This window comes from Oncorhynchus clarkii, chromosome 19 (genome assembly GCF_045791955.1).
Source record: "Oncorhynchus clarkii lewisi isolate Uvic-CL-2024 chromosome 19, UVic_Ocla_1.0, whole genome shotgun sequence".
In the NCBI taxonomy this organism is placed as follows: domain Eukaryota; kingdom Metazoa; phylum Chordata; class Actinopteri; order Salmoniformes; family Salmonidae; genus Oncorhynchus; species Oncorhynchus clarkii.
In genome coordinates, this window is record NC_092165.1 from 6,892,990 (window position 1) to 6,914,273 (window position 21,284).

The following is a 21,284-nucleotide window of genomic DNA, read 5'->3' on the forward strand; positions in this document are numbered from 1 at the left end:
ACCGGGAGAAGGAGAGAGAGGGTTGAAACAGCAGATCCTGGATAAGGTAGCACGTCAGGCAGACCAGCAGAAACTGGAGCAGCAGTACGACCAGGTGGACTGGGGACGGGGACCTGCAAAAGCATTAGGAAGAGCACATTCCTAGTGTTGGATGTTGGATGAGTAAATATTGATCCAGGCTGAACTTGGCCTATGCTGTCTGTGTCTCTCTCTCTCTAATAGCTCTGTCCATGCTGCTGTTCCCAGCCCTGTCCTTCATCGCAGTGGGAGGTATATTGTTCCTCATCACAAACATACAGGTACAGCAGCATGCCATGACTCCTCAGTTTCAACACAGTTCCAGACAGGACAAACAGTATTCATTACATCTGTGTAACAGCTGTATGTCACACACTATTTTGTCTGTGTAACAGGTGTATGTCACACACTATTTTGTCTGACACATAAAACTGATATTTATTCAGTAAATACTGTATTTATACTGTATACTATATGGATACTGTGTTTATACTGTATACTAAATGGATACTGTATTTCTCTGTATACTAATTGGATACTGTATTTCTCTGTATACTAAATGGACACTGTATTTATACTGTGTACTATATGGATACTGTATTTATACTGTGTACTAAATGGATACTGTATTTATACTGTGTACTATATGGACACTGTATTTCTCTGTGTACTATATGGATACTGTATTTATACTGTGTACTATATGGATACTGTATTTATACTGTGTACTATATGGATACTGTATTTATACTGTGTACTATATGGACACTGTATTTATACTGTGTACTATATGGACACTGTATTTATACTGTGTACTATATGGATACTGTATTTATACTGTGTACTATATGGACACTGTATTTATACTGTGTACTATATGGACACTGTATTTATACTGTGTACTATATGGATACTGTATTTATACTGTGTACTATATGGATACTGTATTTATACTGTGTACTATATGGACACTGTATTTATACTGTGTACTATATGGACACTGTATTTATACTGTGTACTATATGGACACTGTATTTATACTGTGTACTATATGGGTGGATTTCTTCTTCTTGGATGAATGTCCACAATTGTTGAACTGTTGTTCGCTACCATAGGTTGGGAACCTATTTGGCTCCCATCGTTCCACCATCATCACCCTCTATAATGGAGCCTTCGACTCTTCCTCGGCTGTCTTCCTCATCATCAAGGTATCACAGAACTCACACATACTGTAGCCTACAGGACAGAGGCCTCTGAGAGAAAAATGTTCTGCTCGTCAGGTTACTAGATAACTGCCTTAAAAAGGCCAACTGTATAAAACAGATGAATTTGTATATATTGTAGATATATCCCATATATTGATTATATTTGTATATATTGTAGATATATCCCATATAATGATTATATTTGTAAATATTGTAGATATATCCCATATATTGATTATATTTGTATATATTGTAGATATATCCCATATAATGATTATATTTGTATATATTGTAGATATATCCCATATATTGATTATATTTGTAAATATTGTAGATATATCCCATATAATGATTATATTTGTATATATTGTAGATATATCCCATATAATGATTATATTTGTATATATTGTAGATATATCCCATATAATGATTATATTTGTATATATTGTAGATATATCCCATATAATGATTATATTTGTATATATTGTAGATTATCCCATATATTGATTATATTTGTATATATTGTAGATATATCCCATATAATGATTATATTTGTATATATTGTAGATTATCCCATATAATGATTGTATTTGTATTATATGTAGTCATGGTCATTTAATAGCTATTCATTGGTGGCTCTGCTTATCCATCTCTCTCTCCCTCCGTCTCAGGTGATGTATGAAGGAGGGGTCTCCCTCCGCTCCTCCTTCCTCATTCTCTCTGTCTGCAGTGTCATCCACCTCCTCAGGACGTTCTTCCTCATGCCCAACACCCACATTCCCTACCCACTCCCTGAGGGCTTCACCTATGGGTGAGAACTACAACTCCCACACATACGACAGTATTCATCTGACCAGGCCCTATGATACATAATGCCATAGTATGTATGGGGGCTGTAGTTGTCACCTAGAGAACTACGACTCGCATAGGGCCTGGGGGGTTTCCAGACCATGGAGTGTTTCCTTGTCAGATTACTTGGTCAGGAAAAAGTCCTGTACATGTTCATAGATAAATGCAAAACTAAATTAAATTATTATTAGTGTTTGGCATTTAACAAATGGTATTGAATTGTTCGGTTAGTCTCAATGACATCCATTCATATCAGATGGGTGACCCTGATGATAAAACATATATGATTATACTCTGATGCTTCCTTTTCAACAGCGTAAGCCCTGGAAAGTCCAACAGCTACAACGTAGAGGAGATTGAGAAGACGCGAGAGACGGGGATGACATCGGAGGGGGAGGGGCCAGCTGAGACCGACGACATGCCCCTACAGCCTGATGATGGGCAGCAGTCAGAAGACTCTGGGAAAGGTGTCGTTTGGCCAACTACAATCTTTAATCTGGCTGGGGAATGGAAGGTGCATTTTGTTGACTCAAATGTTCTCCTCTCTCTCTCTCAGTGGCCAGTTTCAGAAGTTGTGTGCAGTCGTGGTTCTTCCTGTGGCATCTGGTGTGGCTGTCTGTCATGCAGCTGAGACACTACCTCTTCATCGGAACACTGAACCCCATGCTCAACCGGCTGGCCGACAACGACTCAGCCCTGGGTAAACCACACACATGAACACACGCATGCACACACCAAAGCATAGGTTCACTGAATGAATCTAAATACTCTCTCTCCCCCTCCCCCTCTCCTCTCTCTCAGTGAGTCAGTACACCAATGCCTTTGCCTTCACCCAGCTGTGTGGGGTCCTCTGTGCTCCCTGGAACGGCCTCATCATGGACAGACACAAGGGGAAGCCTCTGGCTCCAGGTGGGTGACATGGCTCTAGCTTAGCCTCTGTGCTCCCTGGAACGGCCTCATCATGGACAGACACAAGGGGAAGCCTCTGGCTCCAGGTGGGTCACATGGCTCTAGCTTAGCCTCTGGCTCCAGGTGGGTCACATGGCTCTAGCTTAGCCTCTGGCTCCAGGTGGGTCACATGGCTCTAGCTTAGCCTCTGGCTCCAGGTGGGTCACATGGCTCTAGCTTAGCCTCTGGCTCCAGGTGGGTCACATGGCTCTAGCTTAGCAACAACAGGATGGTGTTCAATAGTGCACAAAGTAGCTAAATGTTAAGCAATTAAAGACCAAAATGGGTATCCTTATTTGTTCAGGTAGTAGGCCTACCTTCTGTTTCAGTCTAGAATATATACTTTTTAATCCTATTTCATGCCTCATGAAAGGCCATGGTTCTGGTGTGTGTGTGTCCATCATCATCATCCTCACCCAACCTTTCTCTCACCTCCTCCCTCTATAGGAGAAACAGATAAGGAGGCAGACCTACGCTCCTCCTCTCTCTCCCTCTTCCTCACCTCCCTCCAGTGTCTCCTCTTCTCCATCTGCGCCTCCTCTCCTCTCCTCCCTCTCCAGTACCTCACCTTCATCCTGCAGGTCCTCAACCGCTCCTTCCTCTACGGAGGCAACGCAGCCTTCATCAGCATCGCGTGAGTGAAAGAGGGATAGAGACAGATAGTGGGGGCAGAGTGGCAGATTAATAGAGAGATCTGACAGGAAGGAAATTAAAAGGAAGATTATAGAAGGGACTCGAAAATAAAGACAATAGACTTGACATTCTAAAATGTGAAAATACAGTCGAAAGACTAAAGTTTACAATAAAGGAAGGTGACTGAGTGCTCCTCATTCATACTTCCCTCAGTTGATGTCTTTCTCCTTCCTGCCCTCTCTCACCAGTTTTCCTGGGGTCCACTTTGGGAAGCTGTATGGTTTGGTGATGTCTCTGTCTGCCGTGGTGTCACTGCTGCAGTACCCCTGTTTCGCCCTGGTCAAAGGAGCCCTAGGTGGAGACCCCTTCTATGTGAGTGGGTCATACAAACATATGGTCACTAGATGACTAACCTCGTCCCCAGGCTCAGTTGCTATCGCGAGAGAGCCGGCAGGGTGGATGAGATTGGTAGATGTACTGTACTTGCCAAAAAATAAATATTGAAATGTCTTTGTTGAACCTCACAGCTCATAACACAAAAACCGTGTAACTTGCAGTTGGCCTACTTTGTACACGTGTAAGGTTAAGGCTACGCTCTCAAAAGGGCTGTCTTTGTCATCTTTCCTCCTCAGGTGAACATCGCTCTGACTCTCCTCACTCTACTGGCGTTCATCCATCCAATCAACATCTTCTACCACTGCAGGAAACTGACCAATCAGAGGGAGGATATGGCCGGCGGTGCTGACATCACATTGGCTGAGGCCAAAATGTAGGGCACATTACATGATGGTCCTGAGCCAAGGGAAACAGGAATTGTCTTATTTCTAAATGTTTAAAGGGAATATGTGAATATTTAAAATAATAAAACGCTTTTTTTATACTTATGTTTTACAGTAATCCCATATTCCATCAGTATGTTTTGTTGGATAGTTGTCAATAAAAATGATTATCCATTAATGTGTCCTCATTTTTAAGCATAAGTCATAGCAGACTGTCATGCCGGAAGTCGTCAATGAAAACAAACTGGTTTTCGGTTAAATTGAATCACGCAGTCCAAAACAAACCAGTTGGCGATCACATATAAATTTAGGCTGATAAAGATTGGTATTCAAGGTTTTCGTCTCGTGTAGGCAAGAGTTGCAATTTCCGATTCACACCCAATATCCCGAGTTTCACAACAGCTTTAGAAATGGAGGAAACCACGTTTAGCTACAATTTTGTTCCGAGTCGAAGGGTGGATGAAGTGATCGACGTGATGCGTTCTAGTTTTACACAACTTCAAAAACAACGGATCTTTACATATGTCAACAGAGGAAGTCGTGGTTTTATTTCTGTCCATCTCTGAAGTGCCGTTGGCTCGTTGTATGGGTTCTCTGCAAAAAGCGTTACTGGCGGAGATAACCAAGCTGTCGAAAAGTCAGGTCGCCGACGTTCTTACGGTGAAAGGTCCAGTACCGAGAACGGAGAGAGCAGAGTGCTTCAGTTAGCGGCGGAAGAAGCTGAAAATGAAGATGTCAATTACGACAACGATGGCACAGACACAGGTAGTTCATTCTACACACACAATCAATATAACATACAAAACATTGTCCAATATGTGTGTAGCTTACTGCTGTATAATTGATTGTAATCAAACACACAGTAGAGAAGGTATTTTGATCAAGTTTGGGGGTACATTTATGAAATGTAGCCCATAACAAGTTAGGAGATAAAAATCGGTTAAAGTTATTGCCAATGTTGACGCTTGCCTTACTTCCCCAACAACAACAGGTCACATGTAGACCACAGTGATACCAAAGCAGACCCGGATCCAGCATACTGTGGCAGTGGATCAAGCCTCCACCACACATGCAGTCATCTGTGGCCATATGTTCAGGACAGGATGATGCACCTACGTGTCCACACGGGAGAGAAGCCTTACTCCTGCTCCGACTGCAACAAGACCTTCCACAGACAGGTAGGAACTGGGTAGAAGTAGCAAAACATGATTTCAGCTTGTGGTGAGAGTGATAAGCTCTTTGGAACTAGCTACTTTCAGTGCCAACCTACCCATTGTTATTTTTATTGGCCGACAGGAATCTAACACAAACTACTACAGGGGGGGCAAATTCTTCTCCAACGCCATGGCAGTCGCCACCCACGAGCGAGCAGCCGTTTCCGTGCTGTGAGAAGACGTTTGCGACCGCCGGTATGACGAAGGCGCACGCCCTGTGCCACCTGACTGAGCAACCTCACCCGTGTCCCCAGTGTGACCATTTCTTCAGAACAGTGTATGATCTGAGTCATCAGCTGGTGACACAAAGCCCTTCCTGTGTGAGAAGTGTCCCAAGGCCTTCAGGACAGCCAGGATTCTGCATAACCACAAGGTCAGTCAAGTTAGGTTGAGAGGACTGGTCCCTGGTTTTGCTGTCAGTGATAATGTAGGTAGGAAACACTGTTCATAAGGGATTGAGGAAGTGTAGGAGCGATGTGGACTCCTGTATTTACTCTAAACAATACTACACACAATGGTAAACTATAGGTATGCTTTAAGAATGGTTGTTTTTGAAATTCTATATTTAACAAAAAAAAATCTTGGCATATTAAAGGACTGGCGATGAGAATAGCTAAATGGCGCCGTGAGAAACTCAACATTGTTCCCTGTATTAGGTCCACCACATGGAGGACAGTGACCACGCCTTTGAGGACTGCAACAAGACACCCCTTCACCTGAAGCTCCACTCAGAGGACAAGCCCTCCGTCTGTCCAGACCGTGGCAAGGGATTCCTCTGGCCCGACCGCCACCACCGCCGTACCCACGTTACAGAGCCCAAGTCCGGGAAGATCCACGTGCCTGCGGGCGTTCACCAGGGAGTGACACCTTAATGTTGAGCACCGCGTCGAACGGTCCACCCCCATGGGTCAAAGTTGAACTGTCATCTGGATTGGAGGCGAAGACTAGGACAGTCCAGGTCAAACCGCCTTCGTTCAGGTGTTTTACAGGTCTGAACTGGATCACCACAGCTGTGACGAGGAGACGGAGACATAGACAGTTCCAGCAGAAGAGGAGGATCACAATGAAGAAGTCAGAGCAGTTTGATGTTGAAAGAAGAAAACGTGTTCCCGTCTTATAAACTACTTCTGTCAGTGTCTAGTAGTACACTCCATAGACACCAGCTTGTGTCAGGTAGCAGGGAATACAGGTCTAGGACCAGTTGTTAGAACGCATCTTGTCAGCACCAAGAACAGGTCTAGGACCAGTTAGACTGCAGCTTGTGTCAGGGCCGGGGAGTGCTGTAGCAGCAAGAACAAGTCTAGGCACTGTTGTTAGAATGCAGCGTGGGTCAGCAGGAAGAACAAGTCCCAGGCCCGTTTTTATGATTGTAGCCAACCAGGGAGTGGGACAGCCTCTGACCTTGTTCCAGGCACCTGTAGTGAGGTTCACAACTCCTGGTAGAGTCACAGCACCATCTACAGCCCAAACAGTGAAACTACTCTGCGACTAGTTTACATGCCTGTGGTATCATCCAAAGCAACACCCATAGCACCAGTATAGTATCCAAACCCATAGTAACACTAGTAAATCCCTGACAAGTCTCACCCGTAGCAGCTAAACACAGTAGCAGCACCAGTCACCTCCATGGCCAGACCAGACATCACAACTATGGCAGCACCAGTCACCTCCATGGCCAGACATCACAACTATGGCAGCACCAGACATCACAACTATGGCAGCACCAGTAACTCCCAGGTGAAGACCAAACAGAAGAAAATGTTTTCAGGCAGCACCAGTCACCTATGGCCAGATCACAACTATGGCAGCACCAGTAACTCCCATGAAGAACAGAAGAAAATGTTTTAGTTAAATAAATTATATATAGAACAGGGAGGGACCCTTTTAGTTGCAAAATGTTTTGCTACAGCGTGTAACCAATTCACTCAGTCATAGCTACTACTCCTCCATGCTAACAGTTGGCTGAAGTAAACCCTGATATGAGTGTCAATGAAAAGACCCACTGAAACATCTCTCTAAAACAAAGTTTACTTACAAATACCCAAAAGCCATTGACAGTAAGAATGTACACAGTGATAAATGCTATTTGTATGACCAAACAAACTGATCAGATATACTTCAAGTTTCTTTCATAAAGAGCCATTCTAACATGCAAACAAACACAGGATGAAGAACTGATGATGTCACCATGTTTAGGATTACAAATGTGTTAGTTTACTATTCTAACATTTAATCCTCGGAACATTTGATTAAACAGTTAAGACTATAAAAGTTACATGTTCGAGTTCTTGTTAGGTCTACAGCATAATGTACAGTGCCTTGCGAAAGTATTCGGCCCCCTTGAACTTTGCGACCTTTTGCCACATTTCAGGCTTCAAACATAAATATATAAAACTGTATTTTTTTGTGAAGAATCAACAACAAGTGGGACACAATCATGAAGTGGAACGACATTTATTGGATATTTCAAACTTTTTTAACAAATCAAAAACTGAAAAATTGGGCGTGCAAAATTATTCAGCCCCCTTAAGTTAATACTTTGTAGCGCCACCTTTTGCTGCGATTACAGCTGTAAGTCGCTTGGGGTATTTCTCTATCAGTTTTGCACATCGAGAGACTGACATTTTTTCCCATTCCTCCTTGCAAAACAGCTCGAGCTCAGTGAGGTTGGATGGAGAGCATTTGTGAACAGCAGTTTTCAGTTCTTTCCACAGATTCTCGATTGGATTCAGGTCTGGACTTTGACTTGGCCATTCTAACACCTGGATATGTTTATTTTTGAACCATTCCAATGTAGATTTTGCTTTATGTTTTGGATCATTGTCTTGTTGGAAGACAAATCTCTGTCCCAGTCTCAGGTCTTTTGCAGACTCCATCAGGTTTTCTTCCAGAATGGTCCTGTATTTGGCTCCATCCATCTTCCCATCAATTTTAACCATCTTCCCTGTCCCTGCTGAAGAAAAGCAGGCCCAAACCATGATGCTGCCACCACCATGTTTGACAGTGGGGATGGTGTGTTCAGGGTGATGAGCTGTGTTGCTTTTACGCCAAACATAACGTTTTGCATTGTTGCCAAAAAGTTCAATTTTGGTTTCATCTGACCAGAGCACCTTCTTCCACATGTTTGGTGTGTCTCCCAGGTGGCTTGTGGCAAACTTTAAACAACACTTTTTATGGATATCTTTATGGATATCTTTAAGAAATGGCTTTCTTCTTGCCACTCTTCCATAAAGGCCAGATTTGTGCAATATACGACTGATTGTTGTCCTATGGACAGAGTCTCCCACCTCAGCTGTAGATCTCTGCAGTTCATCCAGAGTGATCATGGGCCTCTTGGCTGCATCTCTGATCAGTCTTCTCCTTGTATGAGCTGAAAGTTTAGAGGTACAGCCAGGTCTTGGTAGATTTGCAGTGGTCTGATACTCCTTCCATTTCAATATTATCGCTTGCATAGTGCTCCTTGGGATGTTTAAAGCTTGGGAAATCTTTTTGTATCCAAATCCGGCTTTAAACTTCTTCACAACAGTATCTCGGACCTGCCTGGTGTGTTCCTTGTTCTTCATGATGCTCTCTGCGCTTTTAACGGACCTCTGAGACTATCACAGTGCAGGTGTATTTATACGGAGACTTGATTACACACAGGTGGATTGTATTTATCATCATTAGTCATTTAGGTCAACATTGGATCATTCAGAGATCCTCACTGAACTTCTGGAGAGAGTTTGCTGCACTGAAAGTAAAGGGGCTGAATAATTTTGCACGCCCAATTTTTCAGTTTTTGATTTGTTAAAAAAGTTTGAAATATCCAATAAATGTCGTTCCACTTCATGATTGTGTCCCACTTGTTGTTGATTCTTCACAAAAAAATACAGTTTTATATATTTATGTTTGAAGCCTGAAATGTGGCAAAAGGTCGCAAAGTTCAAGGGGGCCGAATACTTTCGCAAGGCACTGTATGTTAAGTCTGATTTCCTCCACAGTACCAATACATCTTCATTTGTTTGTTTCAGCTGCAATATATTTTATATAGTGTTATTCTCAGAGAACTAAATTAATCCTACAGACACTATGAAAATTCAACCTTGTTGGTTAACCAAATATGTAGTATATATACACAATTCTGAAATGTAAAAAATATAAATCTAGAGTTTTCCTAAAACAAATGAATAGGTTCAGAAGTCCCAGACTTCGGACGGTAAACTAGTTTAAACAACAGTATATGCATTCAGTAAAACATTTTTTGTAATACTTAAACAACACATGTGTACAGTAGTTATGCTAACGGTTCAAAGAATGATAAGGCACTAACCGAAAAGGGACTTCTCTCTGAATTTAGTTTATATCTACACACTGAAAACACAACAGTAACATGTTTAACAGTCCAACATTTTAACCAAGAAAGGTTAAGTCTTTTAAGTTTCAGAGATTGAGTGATAGTCTTCACAAAGTCCATCTCATCAACTTGGAGAGAGAGAGAAGACCCATAATTAAATCTATGTATTGAGTGACAGTCAGCAAGTTGTGTTCATCCTTTCAGACCGTTGTGTAACCCTGTGTGGTCGCGGTCAGACCGTTATGGTGCAGAAACAGCATCTGGTCAAGGCCCTCTGGAGGAATATTGGTTCTCTTCCTCTGAGTCACCCCCCCTCCATCCTGCAGGAACATCTGGACGGCACTGCCTGCGACAGCCGGGGCAGCTAGGTAGGCACGTGCCACTTTGGCCAGCAGGGGGAGCTGTCCTGATCTAGCCTTCCACCACTGTAAAGGCTCCACGCCCAGGGTGGCCCCCTTCTCTGCTCTGAAGACAGACAGCTCAATGTCCACTGTCTCTTCCACTGAGGGCTGCTTGTTCTGGGACTGGGAGCTGAATAGGTCCCCTAGAAGGAACTCCATGCCAGTCTGCTGGGAGGTGGGCTCCAGTTTCAGCTCCATGTTATCACTCTCACTGTCGTCGTTCACAGAGCTACCGGTGGCTTCCTCGTCTGAATCACTCTCTGTTCGCTCTTTGAAACTGACCGGGGTGATCTCCTTCAGCCTTTTGCTTCTTCTCAGGACGTCTCCCTCCATCTCTCCTGATGAGGTGGTCGAGGAGGATCCCCTCTTCTTCCTCTTCCTGCCCCCTGGAGACGCTGCCTCGGCCCTCCTCCGGTCCTCCTCTACGATCCGGACCACTTCTTTCTTCAGCCAGGCGAAGGTGGTCGCCTGCTCTCTGACGTCCATGAAGCCCAGGCCGTGAAACTGGGGGTCGAGGGCGCACGCTACACACAATACCTGGTTGATCTGGGGGTCGTTGTATCGGCGGGAAAGGCCCCACCTTATCTTCTTTTTGAGTTCCTTCAAGATGGTGGAGTCGTTGCGATGGCGGGGGTGGGGGGCGAAATGTCGGTCGAGCAGGCCGGTGAGGATGGGCTTGACCAGCGAGAGCCTGGGGAACGGTTCCTTGGCCAGGGTATGGCACGCCACTTCTAGGGGTTTCAGCAAGGAGGAGAGATCCTCCAACACCTTCCAGTCAGATCGCTTGGGCACAGGGACCAATGAGTTGGAGCTGTCGGTGGTGTCAGATTTAGCACGGACAGCGGAAGTGGAGTTTGTGTCATGTTTGTCAGCGGTTTTCAAAGCGGCAGTCGCCCCCGAATCCAAGTCAGTGGGACTTCCTGTGTCTTGTCCAGTTTGGATCTCACTGTCTATTTGTTTTAGTGTCTCAGAGATCATGTTTTGATGGCGGAGGAGCGTCTTAACCACACTGTAAAGCCCATTCCAGCCTGGTTTCCCATAGGCCCAAGCCTTCAGCTCGGCCGTCTCCTGCTTCTGTAGGACTACGATCAGTTTCCTGGCTGGGTGAAGAGTTACCATGTCTTTATCATGGAGGGAGAAGAGGCTGTAGAGAAGGTGTTGGAATACACAGAGGGTCTTTAAGATGATGGAATGACTCATGACTTCCTCTATGCAGCTCTGAACAGCTGTGAAGAAACAGGGTATGGGTGGAGAGTGGGACTCCTCGCTAGTGGAGTTGGCTCGTTCGATCGCTCGTTCCAGACCTGAGAGATCATCAGAGGATATGGAGTCCTCCATCTCCAGGAATGTGGTGGAGTTCGGGTGGTGGTGACGGGCACCTCCACCCACCCCTTCTCCACTTCTCTCTCTCTTCTTCACACATACCTTCATCTTTTCCATCTCTTCGCCCCCAAGCAGGATGAAACTGGGCTGAGAGATGTCCCACTCCTGAGCCACGGACCTCACTGTAGCCTCGACCACGCTCAGATCCATATCCCCAGTTCCCGTCTCACCCAGACGCTGCGTGGCCAAAGCCAGGTTATGGGAAGTGAAGTCAGCGTTGATGAAATGGGCCCACAGGGTGGCGTATCTCTCCTGGTCTCCCTGCCAGTCATGACACCACACGTCAGCACTAACAGCTACGTGGTGAGATACTTGGTTCTGGGTCTGTGAGTGGAAACGGGCAGCTTTTCTTGTTGAGGAGCTGGGTTTGAATTGAACTGGAATATTAGGCTTGGAAGTATCTTCCTCATTGAACCCAGTGCTGTTGGTCAGCAGCTTGGCCCAGGTCTTTCTTCCCTCGGTGTGGACGTCCCTCAGCACCTCCTCCAGTAGAGAAGCTGAAGGAATCTCCTTGCAGGAAGGCAGCAGGGTCTGGATCAGCTGCTTGAAGCCCTCCCCCTCCACTGTATCCGGGGGCAACAAGTCTTTGATGAGGAAGTTAGTGATGGCTGTGGTGGTTTGATTGGTCAGGAAGTTAGAGAGCGTCCTCTGTCCCGGTGTAGCGGTGGAACCCGCGGTCACAGTATCGGTCACTGCTGAACTGCCGTTCCCACTCCAAGTCCAGTCCTCATTACTGTAGTTGCTGTTGGTGGTTCTGTGGGTGGAGGGGCTGCTAGAACGAGGTGCTCTGCCGCCCGTAGTGGGGTAAGGCCTGAAGCGCGAGGACGAAACCCAGGGCTTGTTGCCGTCCTTGATTACGTCCCGGCGCTTCATATGGTGCATCTGGACCAGGTGGTTCTCCAGCTGGGTGACAGTAGCACTGTAGTCCACCTGTTGACCACACAGCTTGCACATGACTTTGTCCTTGTCCAGCGGCTGGCCGTTGGGGTCCGGCTCAAACCCAAAGAACTCCCATACGGGGCTGTTGGGCTGAGAGGGGCTCAACAGTATCTCAGCACCCTTTACAAAGTCGTACTTCACGGTTGTTGCCAGTCCCGTCTGATTGGTGTTTTGAGGTGGGTTGAGGACAGGGGTGGGGTCAGTGGCATCAGTCTGTAACCCGCTACTGACATCACTGATGACTGGCAGGGGGCTCCCTGATTGGCTGTTGTCTGACCAGCTGTAAGAGCCATTGGCGTCTGGGAGACTGCTAGTTCCGCCCACTGGCACGACCTGGATGTCACGGAAGATCCGCAGTAAGATTTCCTTGTCCCCGAATTCACACTTGATGTTCTCACCTGTGAGAGTGACAGTAAGAGAGAGAATATTGTGTTTAATAACAGTGTTCGTGTGAGTCAAAATATAGGCACTGCTTTATTTAGCATCTCCCTGATCAGTTCCCTTTTACTACAAGATAACAGCGTAATTCCATAATTATTACCAAAAACATACTTTTCCATCACATGGGACGAATACTAGGAAGCTCCAATTGTTATCAAGTAATAAATAATATTATACCAGTTAATAACGCCGAACAACGTTAATTCCGTTGCGCTAGACATCTCAATCACCAAACGTACCGATCCCTAGACCCAGCATGGCAGCGTACTCCTGGCCAATCCAGACCTTGAGTTCTGTCCCCTCAGGGATGGGCTGGGAGACCCTGTAGAAGATCTGACCGCGGTACTGGAACACCGTCAGGTTGTGTTCTTCCTCGCAGGCAGCACACGCAACATACCTGAACAGGGATGAGAGGCATGACAATGCAGTGATATTAACATTGCATAGCCCATGGAGCAGTTTCCCCAGACACAGATGAAGTCTAATCCTGGACTAAAAAATATTCTCAATGGAGAATCTCCATTTATCTTGTTTTTCAGTCCAGGACTAGGCTTAATCTGTGTCCTGGAAACAAGCCCTAAATGTATATCTTGACTAAAGATGATATTCACATAGATATGAGACATATGAAGTAGGGATGTCTGTTTAGACATTAGAAACATATTACTAAATTACTTATATTCACTGGGTTAACTAATAAGATCACTACAGGAATACGTGTTTAAATTGAAAAAGGTTAAACAGATCGCTGACAACCCGAAAGACTAAATGCAGACATCATTGTTTCAAACTTAACTTCTCACCTCATCCAGTTTGCTTTGTTTTCATCTGAGGCATCTACGAAGTAGTAGGAATCATTTTCTTTGATCTGGGAACAAGAGAAGAGAATCAACTATTAGCTGATTTGTAGACCAAACTGACCACATTTGCATGTAGTTTACAGTGTATAGGTCAGCCTTTATCAAGACTATACTGAACAAAATGTAAATGCAACATGTGTTGGTCTCGTGTTTCATGAACTGAAATAAAAGATCTCAGAAATGTTCCATACTCACAAAAAGCTTATTTCTAAAAAAAATATTGTGCATAAATGTGTTTACATCCCTGTTAGCGAGCATTTCTCCTTTTCCAATATAATCCATCCAGCTGACAGGTCTGGCATATCAAGAAGCTAACTAAAAATTATCATTACACAGGTGCAGCTTGTGCTGGGGACAATAAAATGCCACAAAAATTTGCAGACAATACAATGCCACAGATGTCTCAAGGTGACGGAGCGTGCAATTGGCATGCTGACTGCTGGAATGTCCAGCAGAGCTGTTGCCAGATAATTGAATGTTAATTTCTCTACCATAAGCCGCCGCCAACGCCATTTGATTGCTGGATCGAATCCCCAAGCTGACAAGGTAAAAATCTGCCGTTCTGCCCCTGAACAAGGCAGTTAACCCACTGTTCCCCGGTAGGCCGTCATTGTAAATAAGAATTTATTCAACCTTATGGCAAGCCTCCAATTCAGGAGTACAACTGTGCTAAACAAGCCTCCAATTCAGGAGTACAACTGTGCTAAACAAGCCTCCAATTCAGGAGTACAACTGTGCTAAACAAGCCTCCAATTCAGGAGTACAACTGTGCTAAACAAGTCACATAATAAGCTGAATGGACTCACTGTGTGCAATAAGTGTTCAACAGGATTTTTGAATGACTACCTCATCTCTATACCCTACACATAAATATATGTAAGGTCCCTCAGTCAAGCAGTACATTTCAAAACAGATTCAACCACAAAGACCAGGGAGATTTTCCAATGCCTCGCGAAGGGCAACTATTGGTAAATAGGTTAAAATAAAAACAACAGACACTGAATATTCCTTTGAGCATGGTGAAGTTATTAATTACCCTTTGGATGGTGTATCAATACAACCCAGTCACTACAAAGATACAAGCGTACTTCTTAACTCAGTTACCAGAGAGGAAGGAAACCGCTCAGGGATTTCACCATGAGGCAAATGGTAACTTTAAAATCAGTTACAGAGTTTAATGGCTGTGATAGGAGAATACTGAGGATGGATCAACAACATAGTAGTTACTACACAATACTAACCTAATTGACAGAGTGAAAAGAAGGAAGCCTGTACAGAATAAAAATATTCCAAAACATTCATCCTGTTTGCAACAAGGCACTAAAGTAAAACTGCATAAAATGTGGCAAAGTAATTAACTTTTAGTCCTGAACACGTTGGGGGCAAATTCAATACAACACATTACTGAGTACCACTCTCCATATTTTATAGCAGGGAAGTCATCACGAAGGTTCGCAGTGGCTTGTGGGTCTGTGTAACCACGTTCATACACACCCAACCACACGAGCAAAACATTTTAATGTCCCCCAAACTGCAAAATGTATGACAAGACCTGAAAATAGTTGTCTAGCAATGATCAACAAACCATTTCACAGAGCTTGAAGAATTTTGAATATAATAATGGGCAAATGTTGCACAATTCATGTGTGGAAAGCTGTTAGAGAGACTTACCCAGAACGACTCATAGCTGTAATCGCTGCCAAATTTGCTTCTACTCAGGGGTGTGAATATTTCTGTAAATATTTCTCTTTTTACCTTTATTTAACTAGGCAAGTCAGTTAAGAACAAATTCTCATTTTCAATGACGGCCTAGGAACACTGTTCAGGGGCAGAACGACAGATTTGTACCTTGTCAGCTCGGGGGTTTGAACTTGGAACCTTCCGGTTACTAGTCCAACGCTCTAACCACTAGGCTACCCTGCCGCCCTTTCATTTTCAATACGTTGATAAAATGTCTAAAAACATGTTTCATTTTGTCATTATGGGGTATTATTTGATTTCAGGCTATAACAACAACATGTGGAATAAGTCTAAGGGTATGAATACTTTCTGAAGGCCCTGAACATACTCTGTTACACAGCTTCCATATTGTAATGAAACCAGCAGGGAGTAAGGCTCGAACCCTCAACCTTCTGGCCAGACGCCCAGCGCGCCATCGACTGTGCCACAAAAGCATGCTGAAGTGGCAGAGTCGATATCCGCGCTTATAAACCAGGGTCGCTACAATATTCTGTTACACCGCGATTTAGTCAGGATGGTGGATCAGGCTAATATCCACCTGTCCATACTGACAGCCCAGGCTAATATCCACCTGTCCATACTGACAGCCCAGGCTAATATCCACCTGTCCATACTGACAGCCCAGGCTAATATCCACCTGTCCATACTGACAGCCCAGGCTAATATCCACCTGTCCATACTGACAGCCCAGGCTAATATCCACCTGTCCATACTGACAGCCCAGGCTAATATCCACCTGTCCATACTGACAGCCCAGGCTAATATCCACCTGTCCATACTGACAGCCCAGGCTAATATCCACCTGTCCATACTGACAGCCCAGGCTAATATCCACCTGTCCATACTGACAGCCCAGGCTAATATCCACCTGTCCATACTGACAGCCCAGGCTAATATCCACCTGTCCATACTGACAGCCCAGGCTAATATCCACCTGTCCATACTGACAGCCCAGGCTAATATCCACCTGTCCATACTGACAGCCCAGGCTAATATCCACCTGTCCATACTGACAGCCCAGGCTAATATCCACCTGTCCATACTGACAGCCCAGGCTAATATTCACCTGTCCATACTCACAGCCCAGGCTAATATCCATCTGTCCATACTCACAGCCCAGGCTAATATCCATCTGTCCATACTCACAGCCCAGGCTAATATCCATCTGTCCATACTCACAGCCCAGGCTAATATCCACCTGTCCATATTCACAGCCCAGGCTAATATCCACCTGTCCATATTCACAGCCCAGGCTAATATCCATCTGTCCATACTGACAGACCAGACTAATATCCATCTGTCCATACTCACAGCCCAGGCGTATTTGAGGCAACTCAGAGGGCCGCGGGTCAACTCTCCTACGAAGGGTCCAAACGTCCACCCCTGATGCAGTGACAGGGTCTTGGCAAACACCCCTGCCTCTTCCTCCTCTGCTGACCCCCCAGGCACAGGCCCACTGCCCCACCTCCGCAGGCTGAGGCACGGGGGGATGGAACCCACCGCACGGGGGTCACCGCCCTCCAACCATGGCTCACCGCAGACCACCATGTCTGGGATGAAGTGAAGCGATCTGTCAGTACCGTGGCCACCACCGAAGTTACCATGGCCACCACCGAAGTTACCATGGCCACTGCCGAAGTTACCATGGCCACTGCCGAAGTTGCCTTGGGAGCCGTTGTCGTTGTTGTAGTGGTGACTCTGCTCTGAACCTGGGTAGAGGTGGAGAGGAAATTAGTAGAAGCTGTCTGGACTGTGGATGGAGGAAAATGCACACCAGAATCAGGCTGGCAGCAGGACACCTCTGTTCTCTACCCCCAGAAATAGAATATGAGCAAGCAGACTGCAGTCTCTTTCCCTCTCTTACACACACACACTATTGGGGGGGATATATACAGTTACATAGAGATATTATTTGACGATATATAAATATTTTTTTGTGCTGGTCAGTTGTACCTGCACCAAAACTCCAGTATTATTTCTTCATAGCTTGTTCTCAATGTTTTAAAAAATGATGAGCAAAAACAACATCAGCGCTTATTTTTTTACAGGACTTCCCGTGACTGATCAAAACTCATGTTCATGGCTCTCTCTTGCCCCTTTGAAGCAGACAGTGAGCAATGTTATATGTTTGGACATTGAATCACAATATCGAATCGCAATACATATCGTATTGGCACCTATGTATCGTGATAATATCGTATGGTGAGGTCCCTGTCAATCCCCAACACACACACGGTGCAAATAACTTGCTGATTACACACCTGATGTCTCTGATGATTGACGAATGGAGGCTCCAACACCACCATCACCATACATGAGTTGATAAAACACATCAGGGTGGTGAGCCCTTAAATGTGATCTCAGGTTGGTCGGGCTCCCAGTTTTGCACGGAACTATCCTTCGGCACAACCGACAAATGGCCTCCTCCTTATTTTCAGGCTCCCCTTTATCATTTGGTTTTACACCAAAATGAACCCAGACTGTGGATGTAGCTCGTTTCTTTGAGACTAGATCCATCGTTCAATGGCTCAAATTTGCTAGTTAGCACAGTGAAATAGGTTTACCTGGATACCACGATATAGCCTAAAGATTAGGCCTCCCGATGATGAAATCCTAAACGGTTATCGAGTTACACACAATAATTACCAATTTAGAATGTTTACAGAATATACCGCGTCTGTACATTGTTACTTAATTGCCAACAAATTCAGCAACATATCCGACGAACAACAAGTTAATGTGTACGATATCAGTGACCCTTAAAGGCGATATCCGATACTTCTTTCTCATCGAGGACAGAGTTTGACTGACATCTCTGGTTGACCAATCATATTCAGGCGTTTTGGTGCGTTAGCAAATCATGTTCAAGTATTGAGTTGTATATCATGCATGACAGCGAGTGAAAGAAAAAAAATAGACAATATTATGTCCCCAAAAAAGCATAGGCTACAATTCTAAAAACGTTTGAATGTAGGCTACCTTGAATGTAGACTCACCTGATGGCTCAAAATAGTACCCATGCCCAGACGTTGCCGATATAAACTCAGAAAATATATCAGGGTGTCGTAGTCGCAGGTGATGTCTTAGATTGCTCGTGTTTCCTCCTTTGACAAAAACAATCCTCCGGCATAACCGGCAAACCGCCTCATCAATATTCTGAGGCTCTCCTTTCTCGTTTGGCTTAAAACCAAAATGCACCCAAATTGCGGATTTGACTTTGGGTTTAGAGACAAGATCCATTCTCACGACCGACCATTATAATCTACGCGTAGCAGTAGCCTACACTCGGTTGAGGGCTGGTCTTTCAATTTGGGTGCGCTCGTTCTACTGACCGCCCAGTAACCTACCCCGTCGAGGCATGCGTGCACTCGATATACCGGGCTCAATTTTGCAAGTGTCACCAAATGTGCAGTCTCACTTAAAAAAGTGAGAAAAATATGTATACAAGTATTGAAATATCGAGTACTATGGGTGGGCTGCATGGAAATGTAGGAAAACAACTACAGAGAACGTCGTGGTATACCACTGGCCTATGCGAAATGCACAGCATGGAAGTGAGTGAAATTGAGAGAGAGAAATCGACACTGGGTAATTTAGTCTTGGGGAAAAACACATCGAAGCCTACAATTCTAAAACGTTAGGAATTCAACATTTGAATGTAGATTTCAATGCCAGTGCAAATGACTTACAGCAGAGCAGACTCACATGATGGATCAGAGAAGTAGTATCCATTGCCGATATAAACTCAGAAAAACAGTAGGATGTTTTAGATTACTCATGTTTCCACTTTTGACACAAACAATCCGACATAACCTGTAAACGGTCTCATCAAGAGTATGAGGCTCTCCTTTGCCGTTTGGCTTAAAACCAAAATGCACCCAAACTGCGGCTTTGACTTCAGGTTTAGAGACAATACCCATTTTCACGGCTGACCATAGCCTATAATAATAATAATAACGAAGGCGTCCACGCGCTTCCCAGCCGAAACAGTTCGGAAAAGTTCGTGCATATATTATGACGACATTTTCTGACGTTTTGGACGTCGGCGAGGGTTTATCGGATGTTCGGGCACACAAAACATTTTCTGGAGGCAAGGCGAAGATCAGAGCCGAAGTCTATGTACACCCCTTCCTCCGTGATTGGTCAACAGTAGGACTCTACAATAAGGTCTTTGTTGTCGTCCAACTGGAGACAACTCGTTTTAATTGAAAAATACTGCACTATACATCTTAGTTAGATGTAAAATTGCGCAAAAACATCAAAATGAATGACAGATTTATTGAGTTATGTTAGAATCACTTTGACTATTTTGAGAAAGTACAGGTTACGGCGTCTCAAAATGGACAAACATGACTATTGCCGCTTTCTTCTCGGTTTTCAAACGAAGGTATTTTTTTAAGAGACTTTACGAGCAGTGCGGTTCGGTTCGACTAGTCGAGTTTGGCTCGGCACCAGCTGAACTTCTTTTTCGGCGGTGTTTATCAGCGGTTGGCATCCAACGTTATGGTGTCTTACCGCCACCTACTGTACTGGAGTGTGGGCCAGAGACAGGGAGCAACTAAATCCTACCTGCCAGCCCCGTTGCTCTTAAAAAAAAGATAACAAAATATTTGAGACTATATCTAATGACGTTCAACTCAATGCACTCTTTAAACTAATGTCCTGTATCCCTTTCTCCCTCATACTAGATCTCATCCCCTCTCATGCTCCACATGCTCCACTGTCTCTGTTTCCTGGAAATACTCACATTTTCCTGTTGGAAGCTTTCCTATCACATGTAAGGTCTTATTCAACTGACTGTGTCCCACCCTTAATCTTGTAAATATAGCCTCCTCTCTTCTGTTCCTTCCTGCCGTTCTCCCTTCCCCAACTTTCCTCCTGGGCCTGCTGATACTGAATCAGACTGATGGATAGTTCTCCTCACCAGGGCCTGGGCCTGTTTATACTGAATCAGAATGATGGATAGTTCTCCTCACTAGGGCCTGGGCCTGCTGATACTGAATCAGACTGATGGATAGTTCTCCTCACTAGGGCCTGTTTATATTGAATCAGACTGACAGATAGTTCTCCTCACCAGGGCCTGGGCCTGTTTATACTGAATCAGACTGATGGATAGTTCTTCTCACCAGGGCCTGGGCCTGTTTATACTGAATCAGACTGATGGATAGTTCTCCTCACTAGGGCCTGGTTATACTGAATCAGACTGATGGATAGTTCTCCTCACCAGGGCCTGGGCCTGTTTATACTGAATCAGACTGATGGATAGTTCTCCTCACCAGGGCCTGGGCCTGTTTATACTGAATCAGACTGATGGATAGTTCTCCTCACTAGGGCCTGTTTATATTGAATCAGACTGACAGATAGTTCTCCTCACCAGGGCCTGGGCCTGTTTATACTGAATCAGACTGATGGATAGTTCTCCTCACCAGGGCCTGGGCCTGTTTATACTGAATCAGACTGATGGATAGTTCTCCTCACTAGGGCCTGTTTATATTGAATCAGACTGACAGATAGTTCTCCTCACCAGGGCCTGGGCCTGTT

General features: G+C 44.8%; 2 protein-coding genes across 3 annotated transcripts; one reads left to right on the forward strand and one right to left on the reverse strand.

Annotated features, from left to right (window-relative positions):
• Positions 1-52: 52 nt before the first annotated feature.
• On the forward strand, positions 53-4,610 carry LOC139374659 (equilibrative nucleobase transporter 1-like). Its single transcript, XM_071115712.1, has 10 exons — positions 53-94; positions 223-299; positions 1,134-1,226; positions 1,895-2,034; positions 2,388-2,539; positions 2,629-2,772; positions 2,874-2,981; positions 3,468-3,654; positions 3,902-4,025; positions 4,286-4,610. The coding sequence occupies exons 2-10, from the start codon at positions 231-233 to the stop codon at positions 4,424-4,426; spliced, it is 1,158 nt and encodes a 385-aa protein (XP_070971813.1). The 5' UTR covers positions 53-94; positions 223-230; the 3' UTR covers positions 4,427-4,610.
• A 2,980-nt stretch (positions 4,611-7,590) lies between these two features.
• On the reverse strand, positions 7,591-19,089 carry LOC139374654 (uncharacterized). 2 transcript variants are annotated; one of them, XM_071115705.1, is made up of 5 exons: positions 18,740-19,089; positions 17,055-17,452; positions 13,947-14,011; positions 13,383-13,540; positions 7,591-13,100 (listed from the first exon to the last, which is right to left on the reverse strand). In XM_071115705.1, the coding sequence occupies exons 1-5, from the start codon at positions 18,981-18,983 to the stop codon at positions 10,180-10,182; spliced, it is 3,786 nt and encodes a 1,261-aa protein (XP_070971806.1). In that variant the 5' UTR covers positions 18,984-19,089; the 3' UTR covers positions 7,591-10,179. The 2 variants fall into 2 exon arrangements, with proteins under 2 accessions (XP_070971806.1, XP_070971805.1); XM_071115704.1 differs by having other exon boundaries at positions 18,005-19,063.
• Between the last annotated feature and the right edge of the window lie 2,195 nt (positions 19,090-21,284).

Excerpts from the sequence above, each read along its gene's own strand:
- LOC139374659 (XM_071115712.1), top strand. The coding sequence starts at position 231 with ATGCTGCTGTTCCCAGCCCTGTCCTTCATCGCAGTGGGAGGTATATTG. Across the intron at positions 300-1,133 it reads TCCTCATCACAAACATACAG|GTTGGGAACCTATTTGGCTC; the intron begins GTACAGCAGCAT and ends TCGCTACCATAG. Across the intron at positions 3,655-3,901 it reads GCAGCCTTCATCAGCATCGC|TTTTCCTGGGGTCCACTTTG; the intron begins GTGAGTGAAAGA and ends CTCTCTCACCAG.
- LOC139374654 (XM_071115704.1), bottom strand. The coding sequence starts at position 18,260 with ATGGATCTAGTCTCAAAGAAACGAGCTACATCCACAGTCTGGGTTCAT. Across the intron at positions 13,541-13,946 it reads AACAAAGCAAACTGGATGAG|GTATGTTGCGTGTGCTGCCT; the intron begins GTGAGAAGTTAA and ends ATCCCTGTTCAG. Across the intron at positions 13,101-13,382 it reads CATGCTGGGTCTAGGGATCG|GTGAGAACATCAAGTGTGAA; the intron begins GTACGTTTGGTG and ends TCACTCTCACAG.